The sequence below is a fragment of the Notothenia coriiceps genome, unplaced genomic scaffold, assembly GCF_000735185.1.
Source record: "Notothenia coriiceps isolate Sejong01 unplaced genomic scaffold, NC01 NC01_scaffold00006104, whole genome shotgun sequence".
NCBI classification, from domain to species: Eukaryota; Metazoa; Chordata; class Actinopteri; order Perciformes; family Nototheniidae; genus Notothenia; species Notothenia coriiceps.
This window is the reverse complement of record NW_011338805.1, coordinates 390,582-413,475: the sequence shown is the minus strand read 5'-3', so window position 1 is coordinate 413,475 and position 22,894 is coordinate 390,582. Positions and strand designations below refer to the sequence as shown.

Here is a 22,894-nt window from a genome sequence, read left to right as displayed (position 1 = left end):
CATGTAAGCTCCATTTACTCAGCGTTGGAATCTTTAGCCATCCAATTCTATACTTAACAGGTATGGAACATATATAGCAAACTACTTATCATTAGAGCCGTGCAACTTGAACTCACATTCCTGCCGGTGCATTATCGGAGGCTGCTACCATTTCCGTGCCTTGTAAGCATTGCCTTCTCTAAATTCCAGTGGCCCCTCGTACCCGGCAGACAGACGACTGACCTACAGTATGCTGCTGTATGTTTCTCGTGATGCTGCCTTCAGGTGCTGCTAGGATAGAAACACATGTTCACAGACATGTTGGTAAACAGGTAACGTCTCGAATGATATCTCAATCAGTTCCTTCACAGACGTCAGGTTTGAAACAAAGAAAGCTAAAAGGTACATAAGCTGTATATGCATAAAAGGAAAAGCAAACATCTTTGAACAACCCCATTAACTTTTAAATACGTGAATGCTGGAGAACAAGGTAATTATTGGGATTTGAGAACATGTATTTTGAACCGTTTGACAACCAAACAGGTTTTTAAACAAACTCCCAGTTTTACTTCTAATGATGAATTACACATTTTCAGTTGTACCTCCAAATAAAAAGGTTTAGATAACCTCATTAAAGTCTGTTTGCATGATTATTATTGTCTGCTTTGGTACTGTGTTCCCAAAGTTGCAAAAGTAAGACCCAAGTTGTAATAAAATGGATTCTTCCTTTTACAAAGTAAAGACTCAATTTAATGTGGCCATATTTTATATTTTAGGTTAGGCAGGGTCTTGCTCTTAGATTTTCTACATTGTAATACAGTTACAAATGGTTTCCAACATCAACACGATTTATTTCAACTGTAACCTTAGTGAGGTCCAAACTAGCCAGACAGTATCTCAATGATGTCTGCGTCCATCTAAATGAACTCTTCAATGACAAAGCAACTACGAAGCAACTTTATCTCCAAACAGAAAAAAATGGATTTCTGATTGAATCTTGGTTGAAGACCTGTGCAAATAAAACCTTGTGACAATAGCTCAACGTGGCTCAATGACGTCAGTAAGCATTGTAAGTTGTTTTACCTTGTCATTCTCCATTGACAATAAAGGGAAAAGATAATCTGAAAGAATGTATAGAGAAATACGGACTAAGGTTTCTAGCTGACAGTACTTTCAACATAAGAAACATAATGGTGCAGACGTCCACTGTGCATCAATAGGAACCCAAGGCCACAGCACAATAACACTAGGTAGATAAACAGTTTGTTTACTTTTAAACTTTGTCTCAACAGGGGAGAAATTCAAAGGTAGTTTAACATTTGTCATACTCACAGGAATTTATTAGATCCACAGTTATTGATTATTACCAATATTAAAACTAAGAATATTTGTATTTGGGATCTGGCGATGAGCATGTAAAAGTCAAGGTTCAATCAATCTTTGGAATAGCAACACTTTTTTTATTTGACAACGCAAAGTCAACACAAAGTCAACGCAAAGCGCTGATAAGTAAGTAACTGTGTCAGCATAATAATGAATAGAGCTGTTCTTAACCAATGAGCCATTTCATTTAAGTATACTTTGAACAAAAGAGGACCTAGTATGGAGCCCTGAGGTGCACAGTCACTTTCTGGGAATCTGCTCCAGGATATAGTAGTGCCTGGAAAAGAGAAAGTACCTGCCGAAGATAAGATGATTGCTTTCAGTCACTGACCTAACTGCATTTTTTCTATGTAGTGACAGGTACTCACAATATAAAGTTCTTAGTTACACCATCTAACACTTTTACTTACTTTTCCATCCCATTGTACCGTACCAGAGAAAGACCACTCAGTTTTATAAACACAACGTGCCCATTGAGAGGCACTAAATGGGTTCAACTGTATTACTGTATCATTCCCGTTTTAATAGAGCTGTCCTTCAACCACAGCCACCAACTCAGCAGACAAGCTTACATTTCATTTCTATTCCTATTCAACTCATTCAAGATATTTTTCTTCCATTGGTGTTATTTCTTCATTTAAAAATCACTAGAATGCTTTGGCGTTGACCCAACACCCCTGCCCCCCTTTCTTAGTCATAGACTAAGAAAGGATAGATCCAAGGTTTTATAAGCTGTTGAAAACAGATATATGGACTTTCAGTCTGGCTGATGGAAAACAGAACATCTTCCTGCAGCCAGACTGAATTAGACAGGCAAGAAACAACTTGGTCAACTATGTAGCCATGAATTATTCATAAAAGCATTATTAATGAATTAATTGACAAGTGTTTACTTGGTTTGATTACATTTTATTATTGGAGGGTTAAGTCTGATATCACAAAAATCATAACGCCAACAAAGAAACGAAAGGCAAATCCCAAATCTAATTTAGCTTATATTACCAAACTAGGCTTCATATGGGAACTAGTCTGCTCTTCCTTCTGCAGAGACGTGAAAGTGTTCTCAATTGCCGTTTGTCAGGTTTCTTTTTACACATCTAACTATGGTTTAAAGGTCACCTATTATGCAAAATCCACTTTTTCATGTATTTTATACATAAACATGTGTCCCCTCTGTGTAAAGAGATTCTGAAAGTTTCAGGAACAAAGATTAGTTCAACTGTCTGAAAATGAGCTGATCGGATTTTGGCCACTTTATGATGTCATAACGATTCCCCCTAGAGCACCATTGTGTTCTTTTTAACCAAATATATCTCTTGATACCTCATTCACACTAACGGTGTTTCAGGGCCGGTTCGGAGCTGGAGCTTCAAAAGCACCGGGTTTTCCTGTTCACACCACAGCGGAGCAGCCTCTTAGCTCCGGAATCCGGTTCATTTTGAGCACCAACAGATTGTCCGGCCAGAGCAAAAGCACCGCATACGTCACGCTTACGTCGAGGCGGGGGCAGGGGCAGATCAACTCCTGAACAACAACAAAAGTCGCGTTTTTCCAGTTTGTACCAACGAGGAGAAACGTAACAAGAGCAGTGTCCACGAAGAGACCAGCTACAGCTACTGGGAATCTGGTCTCTGAAGAGGTCCAGAGGAAGCTGGAGCACAATCGGCCATTGTGGGTTGTTGTGTGAGCTGGTGAGGTTCCGAGCGTTTTGCTTTATGAAGCAGGACGCAAACGGTTACGCATGACGCAAAACGGTTACGCAATGACTTAGCACAGTCGACTCTTGGGCAGTGTGGAAAAGACGGAGCTAACCGAAGAACCGGTTTGAACCTGAAAAAAGCCTAGGCACGGAGCTTGACGGAGTTGTGTTGTGTGCGTTGTGGAGGGGCGTGGGGAGTGGCTCCTTATTTTCTTGAGTAAGCAGACAGAGCCTTCTCAATCGCGAGGGATTACTGGCTTGGCAGTGCATACTTCCAAGTCACTTCCTTCAGAAACGAGCAAGTATATTCCAACCACGCTTCGAAAACAAAGAAGAATGGAACAGGCTAACAGTGTGCCACTCTCTCTAACGTTTCAACATAAACTGTACCGAAAAATAATCCTCACGATGTCTATCTAATTAGGAACTGCTTTACTTTTCACGTAACCACATTTTGGTGATAAACAAATGGCAACAAGTACATATTTACCCACACATGTTCTACCGCCACTCCATACTTACATTTAAATGTGTGCTGCGATGCGTCGGCTCAGCCATTCTCCGCAAGGGTTTTTGGGAATATGGTCCGTGCGCAAAGCATTGTGGGGATTTGAAGGACGTGAAGTCTACCCATGTGCAGCCTCGAAATTACCCCCAAACCAAGGACATGGCCTCGGTGGAATTCCAAGTATGCTGGAGATTGGAACAGTCCTTCGGCGGCACTCGATGACGTAGTATCCTTGAAATATTGGCTTGGAAGCCAGTTTCCTCGCGATTGAGAAACGGCCAGAGAATCAGCACTTTTGAAATGGGGCTGGAACAGAGGGGATTATGGGATGCATGATCTGTTTGGTATTTGGAGCCAAACACTTCAGAAACATGTTTTGTATATATCTGAGACCTATAATATATTGATGAAAAGGAGTATAATAGGGGACCTTTAAGAAATATGAATAATCATAAACATTTGTTTCAGCTACAAAGAACAATCCCTGCATGCTTTGCTGTTATGTTGCACCAATTCAGATTCAGAATGAAGGTTGATAAAAAAAGAAGCACAAAGTCCTAGGAACCCCCCTGATGGGTGGTGTGCAGAATCTGCCTGACCAGGGTTTTTTTTTCTCTCTCCCTGGAGGGGACAGTGTAAATTCAGCATTTTGATCCCTGAGTGTAATGGAGCGTCCCCTTGTCTGGAGAACCGCTGAGGGATTGAAGCGTGATCAATCACCTCTCCGGACTGTCCGGCCGCTTTACATGTGGCTGAGTCCGAGCTGCTGGCTGGGTGGAGCAATGAAGAAAAAAGGCGTAAAAAGTTTTAAGACACGTGACATGCTTGTGTACGAGCCAAGTTGATGTTTTTCTGATGACATCAATGTGGCATGACTTTCACTTAAAGGAATATTTATTTTGTGTACCTTCAATGAAAGAAAAAAACATTTGAAGTATTTTAGGAGCCTTTTTATGTTGGATGTACCCCACAGTTCATGCTCGAAACAGTTGTTCTTCCCTCTATGGAGAAATAACATAACATCTGATAATCCAAAGCAGTATCGTCCCATGAATGGTCCTAAATTCAGTTAACCACAGTGCTTCACTTAACAAGCATGCCAGCAGAATAATTAATATGTGTTGACCCTCTCCTACGTCGGTCATAGGAGAAGCTATAGGCCAACTGTGTTGTTAAGCATTAAATGAGGGCATTAATACCAGGAGACTCAATTATTTTGCAAATAGTTTGGATAGCACTATAGGTTACGGGAAGCTGCTGACTTTGAAGACCTCTAGCTAGAGACAATGTTTCATTGACACTAATTATAGATACAGTATCAGTATGGCATGATGTGTTTCATTCAAACATCTTGGTAATAATACAAAACACACACATATCATTTAATGTGTATGCCAATATATGCATCATCTGGTTTGTGTCTGTATATTTGTTAGTATTATAAATCAAAACAAAGATATTCATGCCACAAAAATAACTCGTAGTCACTGGATTGTATGTATCTGGTGGATTTGTGTTGCAATGACTTGATGTGGGCAGTAGAAATACACTTGTGATACAGCTCATATCAAAAACGCTCCATTCTACTACATGGCACGGTGTTATGATCGCTATGATTTGGGTTCATTCCCACCTCTATGTCAGCTCTCCACTCTTGGCCGGTAGATCCAGACGTTTCTCTTTACCCATAATCCCCCTGCTGACTCCTTCCCCTTTCTCTCACCTGATTAGAATTTCTGCCGTGGCCTCTGGGATTGGACGATTTCAACATATTTTATTTAACTGCTTTTGTAAGCCCTAATATTCAGCAGCTGTGATCTATGGCTGAATTACAATTTTCAGGGTCAAGGAGGGACTTGGCTGTGGAAAAGGGGTGGGTACAACCACTGTAGTGGTTGGGAATTGTGTGTATATGCGTGTGTGTGTGTGTTTGGGGGGGTGATGGAAAAAGGAAAAAACAGAGAGAAAATGGGAACGAAGAATCTCACGAGTTGTCTTTAAAAATGAATGAGAAAATGGGTAATCCCAGAGTCGCAGCATGAAAAGAGGGGAAATCAATATGCCCTCTCAGTTCACTGGGGCCCTCACAAGTCCTTGAGATGAACAAAAAGTTGTGCATTTTGTTGCCACATCCATACGTCTCAATAGAGAGGTGTGTGATTTGTGTGTGTAAGGTGAGTGTGTGTGTGTGAATTGTACTGTTATAGGAGATGCATCTGTGTGTGTGCAAGACAGCATGAGCACTGAAGAGGCAGCGTGTAAGGCATATCAGGGAAACTTTGGTTCATAATTTGGAGCTTGAGTGAATTATGTGACTGAATGGGACCCGTGTTAAATGTTCCGAGCTTCTTCCAACTTCTAAACCAGTCAAAAGCGTCTGAGAAAACCTCCGCCTTTTAATGAAAAACAGATAAGGGAAAACCGGGATTCTTTCATGCAGGCATTCTGTGTGCGTCACTTCTTTCTGAGAGGCGGAGGGATATGAGAGGACATCATACAGGTTCTGTAACCTTTGGACTGCCGATTCAATTGACCCCATGCACCAGCCTGAGAAAGGCCCCCCTCATAAGAATCCAATTCCACTTCCTGGCCTACGTGGAGAAAACTGGTCGCCGAGCTCTGGGATTGGATGCCCGCTCATGAATAATTAATTGCCACCAACCATTTGAGGCGGGGGTTTTGTAGAGCGGTGGGGGGGGGCGGTTAGGTAACAGGCTGCTGGGGGTTGGAATTGCCCTTTCTTCTAGACAACGCAAACACATATTCCTTTCTCCCTCTCATCCACCTGCATGTCTAAGAGCGAACAAGCAAGTGCACACCTTTTCCATCCATCCATCTGTCCGTCCATCCCCCACTCCACCACCCTTCCCTCTCTGTGCTGTCATGCTAAGCGATGCCCCCACCCCCCCAGTTGATTAGCGGGCTCTTCAGTAGCCTGTCATGGCGGATGTGCTCCATCAAAGCTGATCGACTCCCCGTTTTTCCAGAAAGATGTCGCGGGTTATCAGCGCGCGCTCAGATCTCCGGCTTCGGGAGGAGCGTGACTGGCAGGCCGTCTTTTGAAGACAGTGATTCCTCCACTGATGCCTCCCAGTTGGAAATTTAGAAACGTGTCTGCTAAGACGCCATATGCAAAGTAAATTACTGTACAGGGGCGAGCCCGACTAAACCCTCCTCTCTCTGAATGTCCAGGCCACTGAGTGCCTCCCAGGCAAGCTCACCTTCTCTGCGCTCATCCCCACCTTTCTTCTCATTTGGCTCTTCTAATTAGTCCACTTTTAAAATGGACAGCAACACCGGAAGAACTACACGGAACAAAACCAGCCGTAGATTTGATGGCTACACCTGCTTGAGTACAGGGGAAATCAATTAAACAAACAAGGGCAGAAAATCATAAATGTAACATTTTAAACATCATTTATGATTATCTTTAACATTTAGTGTGCATTCATTTACATATAGTTCAAATTTGATTCAAAGGTCAAAGGTCATACAAGTAGTGAGAAATAAATACATAAAAGCACAAGCTTCTGCCACTTTAAAACAGCTCCATTTTCTCCAACTCCCCATTATCATGCAAATGACATTGCTGGTTACAACTGTATGTCTTTGTAGTGGTAAAGTGTTAATTTCAGTTCAAAGGCTGTGGCAGTATTCTACAGGGAGAGAGATGGAGGGTAAGATGGGGATGGAGGGGAGGTGTGCCTAGTGGTTTAGCCTGGCTCAGCCTAGCTCTGACCGGCTCTTTGTGTTTCTATTGTCTCCATGGCAAAGCTGAATTAGAGAGTCAGGGCTAGGTGTGCCTTTAAAAACAAAAAGAAGGCAGGCAGCACTACTATAGGCTTACACATGTCAGCTTTACCTCCTCCAGGAGTAAGTCTGGTTCCTCTCCAAGTGTTTTCTTGTCTGTTCAATGACGACACTACAGGAGGGAAATGTAAGTTATGACACAGCGTCTTGGTAACTGAAATTCAGAACGGCTTTAATGACAAATGTAAGACAACACCGACACTAACAGAGATCACAAAAGTCATCTTCATAGTTAGGGGAGCAGCTCAGAGTCCGAAGGAAACTAGACAAATGGAAGATCCGGTTTGAATGGAAATATGAGTCATCCGGACATTACGGATGAAAACGAGCAGAATTTTGTGCATTCACAGTTTTCAACAAAGCTTTCTACACCAAGCCCTCCAGCTCCATCTCAACCACAGGGGGACACATCCTGCTTGCACACAAACATCCATGTATGTATGGCTGCAGCCCCAGTGATTTCCTCAAATAATGGGGGGCATTGTCATTTCTTTACGAGCACAAACACCATTAAAATGGTCGACAGCGCTGATGGGGGCGAAAGAAAAGACAGATAAAGGGCCGGGGAGAGAAAGAAAGCCATTCTGCTAGGACTGGTGCCGTGTACAAACGGAGAACATGGCTCCTCTTCTATCAGCCGTACACTAGAGCGTGTGTGTGTCTTTTTATCGGGGGGGGCGTCCAACATACGTGCAGCAGTGCATGTGCGCTTTTCTGTGTTTGCTGAATCAAACAGTAGAAGCCTCATTGTAGTTCTCAAACAGTGCCATTGTGGGGTTTTTCTTTGCTAGTATTGCAGGGCCTCCTTAAATACGTGTGTGTTTGTGTGTATGGTGGGGGGTGGCAGCATCATGGACACTCCTGGAGATGAAGCCCACCCTCCTGTTGTGATCCCACCACCGGAGCTGTTTATCTCGTTTAAGGCCCGCCCTTCGCCAGGGGACAGACAGCTCAAACGACGCTTGTCACAATCCCTTGTCGTCTTAAATGGCTGACAACATCCGGCTTTTTGTAATGGCGGCGAATCACAGAGGTTCCTTACCTTCTTTTACAAAAGAAAACCAGTATGTAAACCTAGAAAAGGAGGACGAGACTGACTTCTGAGGTGTGCACCAGGGATGCTATCGAGACACAGTAGAAGATCCTCTGGAAAACGATTTCCACTGATGAAATAAAAAGACTATTGCTTTATGATCACTCGTAATCATAACTGAATCAAGCGAGGCACAGCGAAGCCTGGATCTGAATGTGATTGGTTGGTTGTGTTTCAACTCTCACAGGACATCCATGCTGAGGACGTGGTGGGTGTAGGTAAAATGTACAGCCAAAGACTCCATCCTCTACGGCAAACAGGGAGAGGTTCAAAATCACTTCTCAGACATCAAATCATTAATTGCCCTCCCCTCTTGCTCGCTTCCCCCCCCCGTTTCCCTCCTGGAGTCTGTATGGAAGACACAGCTCCAGTCACTTAAGGAGGGTTAACACCCGTCTAAATTAAATATTAAAAGGTGTCTGTACCTGCTGCTATTGTTGCCCCTTGGAATAAGATATAACCTATTTTTGACAAGTTTTCATCCTCAGCTTTCTGCGGTGAGACGCTTGTCGAAAACCAAATCAGCACGTGGGGGGGGAGTGGTAGTGGGGCGTGGGGGGCATTGATGAATAATCTAGTTCATATTCTACCGACACCCGCCGCTCAGAGGGAGAGAAAGAAAGGGATGAAGAGAGGGAGAGAGATGGCAGGTGGAGAAAGCGAGATGGACAGAGGAGCAAAAGATAAAAGCTGGGGGGAAAGCAAGGGATGAGTAAAGGGAAAAAAAGGAGAAAAAGAGGGGAAAAAAGGGAGGAGTGGCAGATGATAGCCGGCGTCTGCCAAGGTATCACATGACAGTGCTCCTGTTTAAATAATAAAACAGGACGGGGGCTCTAAACAAATCGTTATCTTCCCACCTCCATGCATCCTGCCTTGCCTCTGCCCCTCCCTCCATTTTCCCGCTTTTAAAAACTTGTTTTAATGCCATTTCTTAATGAACATAATAGCTCGGTGCTAATAATGAAAAGAAAAGAAAAACATCTAAAAACGCAGAGGGGCCCCCGAGTTGTCGCCGGCGCTCAATTATTTCCTTGTCAAGTGGGTCTGTTTTTAATGAGGCCCTGTGGGACTGACGTCTGTCAGTCAGCCCTGACTTTTTGACACCATTACAACTTCAAATAGAAGCCGCCGCCACGCTGCCTTCCACCGCTCGCTCGCTCCTGCTCCGCTCATCTGACAGGCTGGGAGGGAGGGAGGGAGGGGGGGACAGGGAGGAGGAGAGAAAAGGTGGCAGGAGAGGTAGAGAGAAGGGGGGAGCAAAAGGGATGCAGAGGGAGAGAAAGACAAGAGAGATAGAGAGAGAAAGGAGGAGAAGAGAGCACATCGGGAGGCTGCACGTGGAGACACACGCACACTGGGTGAAAAAACAATCACCGAGGGTCATTATCAGTGGAGGTTTGTCAAACTGCCAGGGATTACCCCCCCTCCAGCGCCCTACGTACACGCTTCCTTGTTCACTTCCTTCCTTTTTTCATTATGCCTCCACTTTAATGTAAGTCTTGGTGGGTCGGCCCCGCATGGGACGGTCAGAAGCACAATATTTTGTCTGCCATTAATTTGAGGCTTTGAAGCAGACGGCAGTCGTGAGGGCCTGTGAAACGCTGGTTCATGGGGGGGGGTGTCGGGGGCTCACCACCCTGAAACCCCCGCGTCTTCGAAAATGAGGACCAAGGCCCTGAAACAGAATAGCAAATGTCCTCGCCGGGAAGCACCACACAGACCACAGGAGACGCATGCACACTCCCATACTCTACTCCTGTGTGTGCCAATATGGATGTGTGTGTGTGTGTGTGTGTGTGTGTGTGTGTGTGTCAGATTCATCCACCTCAACTTCTGAAAAGATGCTCTTAAATTTAGATTTTCCAAGACCCCCTGAAGAATGGCTTTCCCCTGAAGAATTAAGCAGCAGTAAACTCACACACACACATTTCTTTTTCAAACACCTGCAAATGTATCACATCATAAGTCAGCGTACAGATAAACACAGACACAAGGACTGCATCACAATCTTCAGAACTTGACAAGAAAAATATGGAACAAAAAGTGCCCGTTCTAAGACAAGTTAGATCCATTTATAAGAACAGAGGAAGAAGAAAAAAAATGCCTTAAAGATACAAAACTTGAAATCCACACATTTCAGTTGGTCCTGGTGTGCAGTCTACCTACGTCTTATCACTGAACACCCAAACATCAAGAAAACAAAAGATGTGGTTAATGTTAATTCTGAATACCCTTTAAGTTCATAAAATATACAGTTCTAACAGAAAAATTAATTGCATTATAAATAAATAATAACAGAATCACTTGTATTTAGAGCAAAACACTATACATGATGTGGAATTAAATCTTAGTAGATACAGTATTATGCCTATAATTTAGCAAAATGAAGATATATTAAAAAGTCTGCGGGAGTAAGTTGTGGAAGTTTGGGAGGTGCATGGGAATTGTACCAAATGTGGATATTAAAGCCTGTATTTGTGCATTGTATTTATGGTCAATTCGGCTTTGTATTAAAAACATTAAAATATTCGATTTTATTTCATTTCCTCAATCTTTAAACCTGTGTTCATATATCCTTTCCTGAAGGCAGCTAATTGAAAACAAACATTTACTTTGACTGACAGAACTGAAAGTGACCACCTTTTTTTACGTGCATCCTCTCTTTTGAAGGCTGCACTACTCGTCTATATTGGGCTCTGCTGAGCTTTTTAAAGATGGAGTGTGAACAGCACATCTTATCTGAAGGCACTGTCCTCTGTTTGGTAGGGGCTACATAAAGAACAGCTGAATCATTTAGCTACAGACACTCATACCTACAGAATGAGTGTTGGAGTTAATAACAAACAGCGTGAGCCAATTTCTGTCACTCATGCACATGCAAACATTCATAAGTGTGCGCTCTTATATCTACCGTACACACACACACACATCCTGAATAACGCCTGAACCACCTCCATCACAAGAAAAACAATTATCTACATATCTGAATCTGCTTTGAGTTACGTACGAAAACCACAGAATTCACCTGGGGACAAGATGGGGTGCAGAACATTGATGAGGACGACGCCATGAAAGATATTAACTTTCATTAAAAAAAAACCTATTCTTATCCCTGGAGATGAATGCGAGCCTGACAGAGAGAGAGAGCAAAAGTGAGAGGAGAAAACAAGAACAAGAAAGGGAAGCGCAAAGTGGAAAAAAGGTTGAGAGGGACGGAAAGAAACAGCAAACAGGAAGGAAAAAGAAAGAGATGGAAGAAAAAAACGCTCGCTGTCAGACTTTGGAAACAGTGATTCATGGGGACCATTTGTCCTAATTACAGCAGAACAACGCTTTTGTCGCTATTAATCACACGGGTGTGTGTTTGTATTTGTGTCAGGGGAGGAGTGAGTGTGCGTGTGCGAGTGTGTGTGTGTGTAGAGGGGAGATCAGTGGCCTCGCAGATTGAAATAGATGGCCAGGATGATGGTGAGAAGGATGATGGCTCCGAGCATGAAGACCAGGACACGGTTCTGGATGATCCTGCAGAGAGAGAAAGAGAGAGAGAGAGAAACAGAGTTAGAGATCAGGCGGGGTTCACTAAAGTCATGTTGTGTCTACTGAGATCAACGTAAAACAGTCACATGTTTATGTGCTAACTAAATGACTAGCCATCAACTGGAGGCTTATCATGTTTAATAGCTACCATGAGGTCTGCGTACATGGTATTTACTGGTATACAATCACTGGGATGGGGGTGTAAAACACACACACACGCAATATTTCTAAAGCTGCAACACTTTTGTGCAAAGCTTGTGTCTTGACAGATGATTTCTGACTGGCAAACACACTTGGAGCCGCTATTAAAATCTCATACAGAAGTGTACACACTCAAACACACAAAAAAGAGCAAAACACTTAACAAGCCCAACACACTAACACACGTACGCACACAAAGGCTCTAAAACTTTATTTGCACAATAAAGTGGAAAAAGTGGCTCAGAAGGTCTCCTGGAGGTAATAAAATCACTGAATTACTGATGGAATTTGCCATAAAACGACTCACTATTTTGCACATTTAAATGTTCCCACTGTGACCTAAGTAAACTTGACAAGAGGGGGCTTTGAATACAAAAAAACACACAAAGCTGGGAGAGAGGGAGTGGGTGCTGGTGTGCAGAGGCCTGAGCATGAAGAGTGCGAGCTTATCTCATGTGCGCGTTCCCAAAATTCTCCAGAGTTTGCATCACCACACATGCCGCGACAAACACACACACACACTGCAAACACACACACAAACACACACACACTGCAAACCCTCCGCTGCTCCTGACAAATGAGAGAATTATCACATTTGCTGACATGTGGAGGGGTGGAGGAGAGGCCGAGGAGGGGGGCACTGTCCACTTCTCTAAGCAGGAGATGAATAGCCCATGCTGTGGCCATTTATCACCGGGGAGGGGGGGCCGGCTGGTTGCTCAGTCACCCTGCTACCCTCTAAAGCCCGACACACCAGTGGAGCTCACACCTCCTCCAGGCCACCGGCTCCGACCCGCAGTAGCCTCCACACTCAGTTTAAAACCCATCGCTATGGAAGAAAGGACGACAAAAATGTATCACAGTTGTGTTTTTAAGCGTACGCCTTTGTATTCCCCTTGTGTATGTTTTTTTTTTTTTTTTAAACAGAGAAGTGTCTGCTTTGCTCAATTCCTTTGCACAAAGGACTCTGGAGCCAAATACAAAAATCCTGAAAACCAATCGTTTGTAAAAAAAAAAACGTCTTTCATGAACGAGACACTTTTTCAGTAGATCCCTCACTGGATAACACCAGAGAGCTCATTACAACCACTGTTTGTAACTAGCACTGCTTTATAAGTAGCTAGTTTACCCTTGAATAAATGCATACATTATCATACAGTGTCATACTGTACACTAATCCATGTCTACACGAGTAGCAGTTATGGTATATGTTCTTATCCTCACTAACACCATGCTGAGTTTTCACCCTAAACAAAAACAAGAACAAAATACTAAAAATAAATCCAACTGCATGTACATGTTTATGTTGTGGTAAGAGTTGAAGCAGTATTAAGGGATGCTATGATGAGACGGAGATGATTGGCTGGAGCCAGCTGGGGAGGAGACCCCTCTGAAACACTAATCAGAGCATGCTTAGCAAGGCCACGTCTCCCCCTATTAATTGACATTCATTATTTACAATGATTATTTATCCCAGCCAAATACCCAGAGGAGGTTCTCGTGTGTGTGAGCGTGTCGGGAGAATCCAGATCGCTTTGTGTTGTTTGTTAATTTTTCAGCTGGGGAGAAGAGAGGGAGGGTGACTCGAGGCCTAGCGGGGGGGGGCGGGGGGTAAAATGAACAGGAAGTTAGTTTTAGACTCAAGGAAGAAGAGCCCGGGTGCTGAAAGATAGAGAGGGGAAGGGGGGTTCAATGCTGTAAAAATTGCATTCATTAAAAGGAGACTGATCTGGTGGCAAACAACGCTGAATAACTTCAAACACTAAAGCGTTCAAAGCCGTAAGGAATGTGACAGTGCTGAGATTTAAGAACTTTTCTCAAGGGACAGATATTGGAAAAAATGGTTACTTTGACCTAAACTGATTCTCTGTACACCAATCTAACAAAAAAAGTACAATTTAAAAGGAGCTACTCTTATTAACAGGAAACTCAAAGCCACAACTACAACTTTCAAGCATGCCTTTCACACTCAAGCTGTGTGTTTTAATCCACTGTAACAGGGTATATGCAGGAATCCTGAAGTCAAAGGTAATGCCTTTTAAGACCACTTTGAGTTTTAACCGGTTACATTGGCAACACACTTTACCTCACATTACCTATATACAGTATTGATTGTCCTTCCTCCTTATCTTCCAACCATTTGGACGCAAACTTGCATTTCCCCATAACCATGTTGTTTAACAACCGGCGTAAACGGACCTCCGAGCGCTATCAAGCCATGAGCGTGCGATGTCCTGTTCATATGACGTCAAATCCAACGGGATGCCATAAATAAACTACACAGAATCACACTACACACCTACGCAATGATTACATTCAGGCAGACTGTAGAATACAACCTCTTTGGACAATTCATATACTTATTGAAAACAAGCTACAAAATGTAATACCTTGGAAAATGCCGTTTAATACTTTTTAATAGCCTTAATTTTCGCTAAATTGATTTATCAACTTTTAATACTTTTTAAGAGCCCGTGGACACCCTGTGTAAGCAACAAAGCTTGAATAACACACACACACACACACACACACACACACACACACACACACACACACACACACACACACACACACACACACACACACAGATATAAAGGTATAGGATATTGATGTCATCACTCTGCTTTAAATACCATACAGGTGAGAGGGCTGGACAGTCACGACTTATGTTACATTATAGCCTGGATAGGAAAATATTCCATTTCAAAAACCATCACACAAAGCATCGTTCTTGTTGTAAAATTAAAAAAGATTACAAGTAACAAAGTTATTTTGCTCGTCGTGCATTTCATATTTTTTCCATTTGGTCACACACAACAACTGGTGTCTATACAAAGAAAGGAAAATCCCAGCGGGCAGATCATCTTCATAATCCTCAGGGCGATTCATCTGCATGCTGTCACTTGTAGATGTAATCTATGGATTTAGGTTCTTTATCCAGCAAGGCACTTTACTATGAGCTCACCAGTCAAATGAGCTTCTACAGTGAAGGAAAGGTTGGTTCCTCGGGCAACAGAAGCATCTAGAATAAAACTTAGCCCACAAAAAAAAACTGCACCCCTGCCAAACCCCCTGAAAAGGAAATAAAAAAATCCCAAAAATGGGGAGGTAGGAGAGTGAAGAACATGGTTTTCCTCTGCCGTATGGTTGATCCCATCCTGACACGTGGCCAGACAGAACAGAACTTATCAAACCGGATCCATCCTCCAGCTTTGACACTTGACATAGAGGTGGGGGGCGAGGGGTGTGTGTGTGTGTGTTGGGAGGGGAAGGTTTGGGGATGTGTGAGTGATGCACTCAGCGCATGTACAAGGCTGACACACACATATACACACTGACGCACACCAAGTTTGAGAAGGCTTACCTTTACCCCGCTCCCTACTATGGTACTTAGATCCCCAAGTATTCTCTCTGTCCCTGCCCCCCCCCACCTAGAAAACACCACTCATATAGAGACAGACCAACAGTAGATGTGACTTAGAGATCAGCCAATAACAGCACATGATACTGGTCGTTCTATTGGCTCATGACGTTCCTTCATCGCAGGCTGCCAGTCAGCCTACACCTTACTAAGACGTAAATACACAGATATATATAACTGAGAGAGAGAGAGAGAGAGAGAGTCGAAATGATATGAGTGCAAAGGAGAGCAAAAAAGTAAAGCAAGCAGGAAGGATGGAAATGGACAATAAAGCAGCTGAGAGTGAAAAACAAGAGAAAAAAGGAGTGGAGAGACAGAAATAGAGAGGTGGAGTGAGAAAAAGACAGTAAGGGGGGAGAGAGAGAGAGAGAGAAAGAGAGAGAGAGAGAGAGAGAGAGAGAGAGGGAGAGAGAGGTCCGTTTACCCGGGAAGGCAGAGCTGGAGGAGAGGCTCCTCGGAGACAGATGAAAATAATGAGGACTTTTCTGTCAGGAAAGATTTACAAAATCGTACCAGTGTTATTAAAATTTAAAATCTCCCGGTTTTTTTCCCCCTTTTTCTCCCTTCCCACCCTCTTCCTCCCTCCCTCTCTTCCTTTCCCTGTTTTTTTCACCCCTCCTCTTCCAGCAGCACAGCCTTATTACCAGCTCTAATGAGCACAGGGATACACCTCAGCTGTGTGTGTGTGTGTGTGTGTGTGTGTGTGTGTATGTGTGTTGGGGTCCAGGTCCCTAGCTGCATACGCGCCCCAGACTCTCCAGTCCCTTAAATGACACACACATTGTGTGCTCCAATCACAACACATGATCGTGGGCACATAGATAGATGCTGACAATGCGCGCACACACACACACACACACACACACACACACACACACACACACACACACACACACACACACACACACACACACACACCATCTCCACTAAGAAGAAACTTAGCTGTGGAGTTGCATCTCTGCGGCCCTCCCCTATCCCTCCTCTTTCCTCGAGTAGACCAATAAAATAAAAATCAATGGCTGTCTGAGCCATTCTGACTCTCCTCCCTCCAAAACCCTGGGAATATGCAGCATGGGAGAGGAGAGGGGGAGAAAGGGAGAGGAGGGAGGGAAGGATCAATGTGTTCACAAATGGTTTGAGTGATGGACATGGAGGTGGAACGCTGGTGGGGGTAAGTCCTAACTAATGCATCGACCTGTTATCGCAAACTAATACAAATAAATGTTTCATCGTAAAAGTGCTCGTGCTCACACACACACACACACACACACACACACACACACACACACACACACACACACACACACACACACACACACACACACACACACACACACACACACACACACGTATAAGTCTTGGAATCACACACACCTGCCAAATGACAAAACATAAGGTGGTAATGGGCCTGCCTTCAATCCAGGTGAGTGAGGAAAGGTGAGAAACGTGCAACGATTTGATCAAGTGAATGAAGCGAGGACGAATAAGGCAGAACGATCCAGAACGATCCAGAACGATCAAATTGAGTTCATGTTGCTCTGCAGATAAAAATGACTTGACCTGTTTGTTGGAGGGATCTGATCTCGCCTCGTTTGTTTTGCTTATTGTCCCCAAGGGGTGTTCAAGATAAATGATGATTTTCAGAAACACACACACAGGCACACACACAAACACAGCTGGAGTGGGTCTTTAATTAAGAGCTGTTTGGTGTAATTATTCAGAGCCCCAAACATCATGTAATTCCCTAAAGACAAACAATGTTTAAGAATGTGCCCACACCTTAACAGTCGCACGCTCCCACTGTAAAGATCTGTAGTCTGTTAGCAACCATGAACAATGATGTAACACTGTATATATAAATATATCATAACCCCAGTTTTCCTTTGTGTTATTTATTTTTGTAAAAAGCAGCAATTGATTGACAGAGTATTTCTTGTTTTTTGATATTTTCTTTTCCTGGGAATGGGTTTGTTTGTGTCGGGAATGTTTGTAAAGTAAAACAATTATTATATTTGAATTGCTGATTTGCAAACTGCAACAAACAATTAATCAAATGTTATGTTTCACCCAATGAAAGAAACCCAGAGATAGGCCGTTTAAAATAGTATGAAATATATATATTTTTTTTTATTAAAACCATTCAATTATGTATATGAATAAACCCATTATGAATTTTGTGATTGAACACATTTTTAAATTGAAATGTATATATTTTATTATCTAGAAATACAACTAGTTTTTCAAAAATGTTTTGTAGAAACCATTTGATCCCGTAAAAAAAAAAGACAGACCTGTATTGACAAAACTATTTTTCACAACTGAGAAAAGTGATATAAAAGATAGACAGGTTTTGATTTGGAGTACGTGGTCTGAGCTCAGGATTTCAATTCAGCCCACTGAATCTCTCCCACTTTATTCCCCCTTTTTCTACCAACTGGATGCAGGAGAACAGCACCAGGGCTCTACAAGTTCATCCATTTTTTATTTGGCGGCTAACAACCCTGGCCAGCAGCAGCAGCAGCTTAGACTGGGACCCAGCTCTCTCCCTGAAAAGTGTTGCAAGGAGAAAAAGAGAGTGAAAGCAGAACAGAACGAGAGGAGAGATGGAGATAGGGATGTAAAAAGATGGAGGAAATGCAGCGTGGGAGGAGAGTGTGTATATGCAGGAGTATGTGAGACATGAAAAAGCGGTGAAAAAAAATGGAGATAGAGAAGAGGAGATGGAGAGGGAAACGGAAAAGAAACAGAGTGGGTGAAGGAGAAAGAGAAATCGAGAACACATTGCAACTGTGTTTGGAATTTTTATGAACTTTTTTCGCCGGCAGCAATTTCTGTGCCTGCTGCAGCTTCTCCTCATCCCGGTGTGATGTACAGGTGGCTTTCTGAGCTCCATACACAGATCATTCCCCTACCTGCTTACCTGCCTGAACCCTCGCTCGCCCCCCCCCATCTATCTCCATCCTCATCTTTGTCCTCCTTTCGTCCCTTTTTCCTCAGGCATTCATTGCTTATTTTCCACTCACATTTTCTATCTTTTCTCATTGTCTGGCTCTACTTTTCTTGCTCTTGCTCGAGGGGTGGTGATAGGATTTGTTTTTACAATGTTTACCTTATGTGCTTGTCACGTCACTGGTTTATAGTCTGCAGGAGCATGTCAGCAGCCCATATTTACTGTATGAACCTAGGCTGACCACAACCTTATTCAAGACTTCTGTAATCACATCAGATCCTGTGTACTCACTATTAAAGGTTTAATTGCTAAGGAGCTCAGTGAGGACATAATTAAAATTAAAATGTTTTGACTAAGAAGGATTAATAGGGTAATAGTCACGAGCTGGTTGTCACCACAGTATGGTAACAAACGTGGGTAAAAAAACACAAAGGAAAACATATGGCTGTTACATTTCGGTAAACTGGTTGAATATGGAACAAATAGCTAACAATAATGGTTGCCTTGGATATCTTTGCAGTTTTTAAAATTGTAGTCATGTTAGAGTAAATATAAAATGACTCAGTACGTAAACAATTGCAAACAAGAAACAGGAGTGTTGTTAGTCAAACAATAGTGGGACGAAGTTTCCTCCGTCATGGTCAAGTTTGCCTGAATGGAAAGAAAATCCAGATCCATTACTTGTTTGAAAAAAACATTTGTTCTCAGTGTTTGCTTTGTTTTCTCACAGCATGTCTGGATTGTAATTATGAAAATCATAAGCGTTGCCTTCTTCATTCAACTATAACTTGACATGTGGTTGTTATAATATGTAGATGAAATATTCCTGCACCCCTGATAGCATTCCTCACCATTTATCCTCTCTGCTAGGAAGTCCCTAAACACAAAATCCCCCTTGTATACATTCTGCGAGGCTTCCAGGGCCAGCTGCAGATCCGATTACTGGCCCCAGTGAAAGAGGGCGTAACATAAGCCATTAGAGCTGCAGGACTCCAAAACTATGATGTCCATAAATTCTTATTGTTTGTTCAGGACTGAGATCTCATTAAAACACATAAATCATTTGTTCACACTGCTGCTCACTTTCAGTAAAGGAATTGAGGAAGAATGAAAGACAGGAGAAGTAGAGCTGGGACGCGTAGGGAGAACACCTGAGGCAATGGTTAATGGCATGTGCATGCTTTGTTACTGGAACAACATAGTGACGCAGGTTGGGAGGAGAGAGACTGCTTATGCATCACGCAGTGTTTTCTTAATCTAATTAGTGCACACCTTTTTTCTCCACATAACTTTTCAAAGTCAGTGTTTTTGTTGTTGTTTCTTTTACGTAAAGATACTTAGATGTTTTTCAGTTTGAGCCGGAGAAGCAAGGACTAAAATATCAACATTCTGACACCTAACACCAACTCTATTGTTGTGAAATTTGACCTGACTTCTTCAAAGATACTGATGAAATGCTTGGACTCGCCATGTACAATTTGTCATGACACAAAATACTGGTAAAAAAAGGGTTTTGGGGTGTTTTTCCTGAATTTAAAGAAGTGGTAATTGGGAGAAGACAGAACATCCATTTCCTTATCCTGCCGTGGTTCCCATAGTTATAGACAAGTAGGAATCAAAGCACATATCTTCACAAGGACTTGTCACAACAGTTTCATTTTTTTCATTTTCATTTTACTGGTTTCCACTCAAAACAAAACCATTCATCAGATAAATGCTTTAAACTCTTTGGGCCTAAAGAGACGTCTGTTTAGGATTCCACGACAAAGAAGCCATGAGGATATTAGTGTTTATGTCTGAGTCTTTTTATTAACTGGTCAGGGAAGCTCTTCTGCGTGGTGTTTGTTTGCCATTTTAAATCAACTCTCCAAATATTTGCTTCAAGTCCTGTGTGGTTTAGGCTCTGCATCCTGTGTGTCTCCATTTACCCATGATGTTGCAATATTGCCCACCAGCATGCACAAAAACATGTACACACACTAAACATACAAGTACACACACACACACCCACACAATCTGAACCTTTTCCTATACAAATGTACAAAAGGCTTACACTGGCCAAGTCAAACCATGTACTGCCTGTAAACATTCCTACACATGTAAGTACAAACAAACTAAAACACTTTCTATAACAAAGTTTGTTCACATCACTGGTCCTTCTCGAATGTAGTGGTTTACAGATTTCTCAGAAGACTGAAAGACTGCTGTATACATTGTAAGATGTTCTTTATCATGTGTCAATCTCTTCGATGAAGAAGAAACATCTCCTCATTTCCTTTCTATCTTCTGTGCTAATTATCTGAATTAAATCATTCTGATGCATTTGACAGAATCTAGAGAGCTGATTTCTTTCCATGGCAAAAATAAGGTCACTTAAAACACATCTGAAAAACAACTACGGTCCCTGAGCAATCCATATGGTACAGGCAGCTTAATGTTTTAAAAATGGCCATTTTCTTTGAGGCTATAGTAAAGGGACTAAAGTAATTTAATGTATAGGTCTTTCAATCACGAATATGACAGCAACACACTTCTTAACCTGTTGAAAGGGGGAACTAAGTACCCCTCTTTATCTGTTAACTTGGTTTAAATGTATATCTAGAACAGCAGATAGGCTGCCCGAAGCAAAACAAAACCTAAGGTAGTTTCCTCTGTTGGTCCCAACAGGTTAAAGGTCACGATTCCATGTCAGTGTGGACAGAATGCAGACTACCCACGCATGGATTTCATATCAGGGCCACGGGTGTGCTTGAGAAGAAGCCATTTCTTGAACTTGACCTCATGACCGCCGGGCCATTCTTGCCCCGCGCTCTGTCCTGCAGGTATGAAAGGACTAAGCCAGCCAAAGGTCACAGTGTCAGACTATACGTGTATGTGTGCAAGAGCGATTTTGCACATGCTTGTGTCCGCATCAAGAGGGCGTTGAGTCAAATGTGTGAAAACCTACAGGAGCGCGTCTGGCAATCTGGTGTGAAATAACACAGTACAATTAAGGGTTATGTGAACCATCGGGTCTGCCTGGTTTGGACATGCAGGTACAGATCAGATTATCCAGGTAAGCAGGAAAGTAGAGAGAGGAAGGAGAAAATGGAGAGGTATAATGTCATCCCACAACCCCCCATTTGACACTACAAGGGAGGCTTTAGTCAGTCTAAATAATCCATGCTGTTCCATTAAATTTGCAGACTAGCTTCCCTAGTTCCTATGTCTAGGCCGGGAGAGGGGAAAGAGGGGAGGGGTCGAGCTTGGTGAGATAAGAACCAGAAGTTAGATAATGGTTCAGAATAAACCGCTTTAACGTTAACACATGTTGCCAGAATTACGTGAAAAAAAATGTTTTATAAAGACAGATGGGAAGAGAAAAAAGCAACAGGCCCTTTGAGTGACACTGGTTTGCTCATGATTGCCTGCCTCACAGCTAACTATCTCTCCCAACCCACGAGAGAGGGAGCCACCAGTGTGACGGGGATTGTTGCAGTAACAGCATTATTGACTTGTTGCACCAGCTACATTTGCTTAGTGCTCTGGAGGCCCGATCAATAGACTCTGAGCTCTGAAGCCCTGCTAATCAGGGCCTGCAGCCACGCAGGGTCAGCCTTCTGCAACAACTCAGAAAATGAGGAGGGGAGAAAAAAGAGGAAGCAAAGCAGCAAGAAAATGAAGGGGGCAACAGAAAGAGAAGAAGAGGAACTTTAAGAGCCGATGATGGCAGCCGGTGATAATCGACTGAGAATTCTCCTTTCAATCCATTTCCGTTCCTTACACCGCTAGAGGTAAACTCATGTGGCCTCCTCGCTCTCCTCCTCAGCAGCAGTGTGGGAGTGAGGCACCATGAGAGATGCAGATTGCTGCTTCACCTCTGCCTTCCTGTGAACCGCAGTTCAAGAGTCAAGGGGCAGTTGGGCTGCTTTGGGACTTTTGGAAATGCAAGAGCCAATCCATATTTGCAGAATCCAATTGTGAGATCTCAAGAGGACCCATAGTGCTTAAACATAGATATAGGAGGAGAGAGTTAACCTAAAGCATGTTAACAAGATTATTAGGAGGGCAATCTAAAAGGCATACATATACTTTAATGAAACGCTCACTGTTGTGAACATCGAAAGACGGGAAACTCTGTAGGACTTTGTAACATTTGCAAGGCTGACAAACGTAGAATGGACATAAATCATCTCCATCTGGAGCCTGACGTTCAGACAAGCCCACTAAGTAATGCTATGGGAAATTCATGGGGGAACTGGCCATTAAATATAAATGATGAAGTCGAGCGTAGTGGGTTTTCTTACAATTTTCTTTCCCCCTGGTATCTATGG

The 22,894-nt window shown here is 42.9% G+C and overlaps 1 protein-coding gene and 1 long non-coding RNA gene across 5 annotated transcripts in view; one reads left to right on the top strand and one right to left on the bottom strand.

Annotated features, from left to right (window-relative positions):
- The first annotated feature begins 2,857 nt into the window (after positions 1-2,857).
- On the top strand, positions 2,858-15,914 carry LOC104943461 (uncharacterized). Its single transcript, XR_798110.1, has 3 exons — positions 2,858-3,045; positions 5,720-5,725; positions 15,905-15,914. It is a non-coding gene; the product is annotated as an uncharacterized lncRNA (long non-coding RNA).
- The window catches only part of vti1a (vesicle transport through interaction with t-SNAREs 1A), a 106,523-nt gene continuing 94,010 nt past the window's right edge, over positions 10,382-22,894 (bottom strand). For 2 of the 4 annotated variants that reach the window (XM_010768866.1, XM_010768867.1), the window contains one exon: positions 10,382-11,994. In XM_010768866.1, coding sequence (XP_010767168.1) covers positions 11,901-11,994 — 94 coding nt within the window. In that variant the 3' untranslated portion in view covers positions 10,382-11,900. The remainder of the gene's footprint in view (positions 11,995-22,894) is intronic. The other 2 variants (XM_010768869.1, XM_010768868.1) reach the window with 2 other exon arrangements.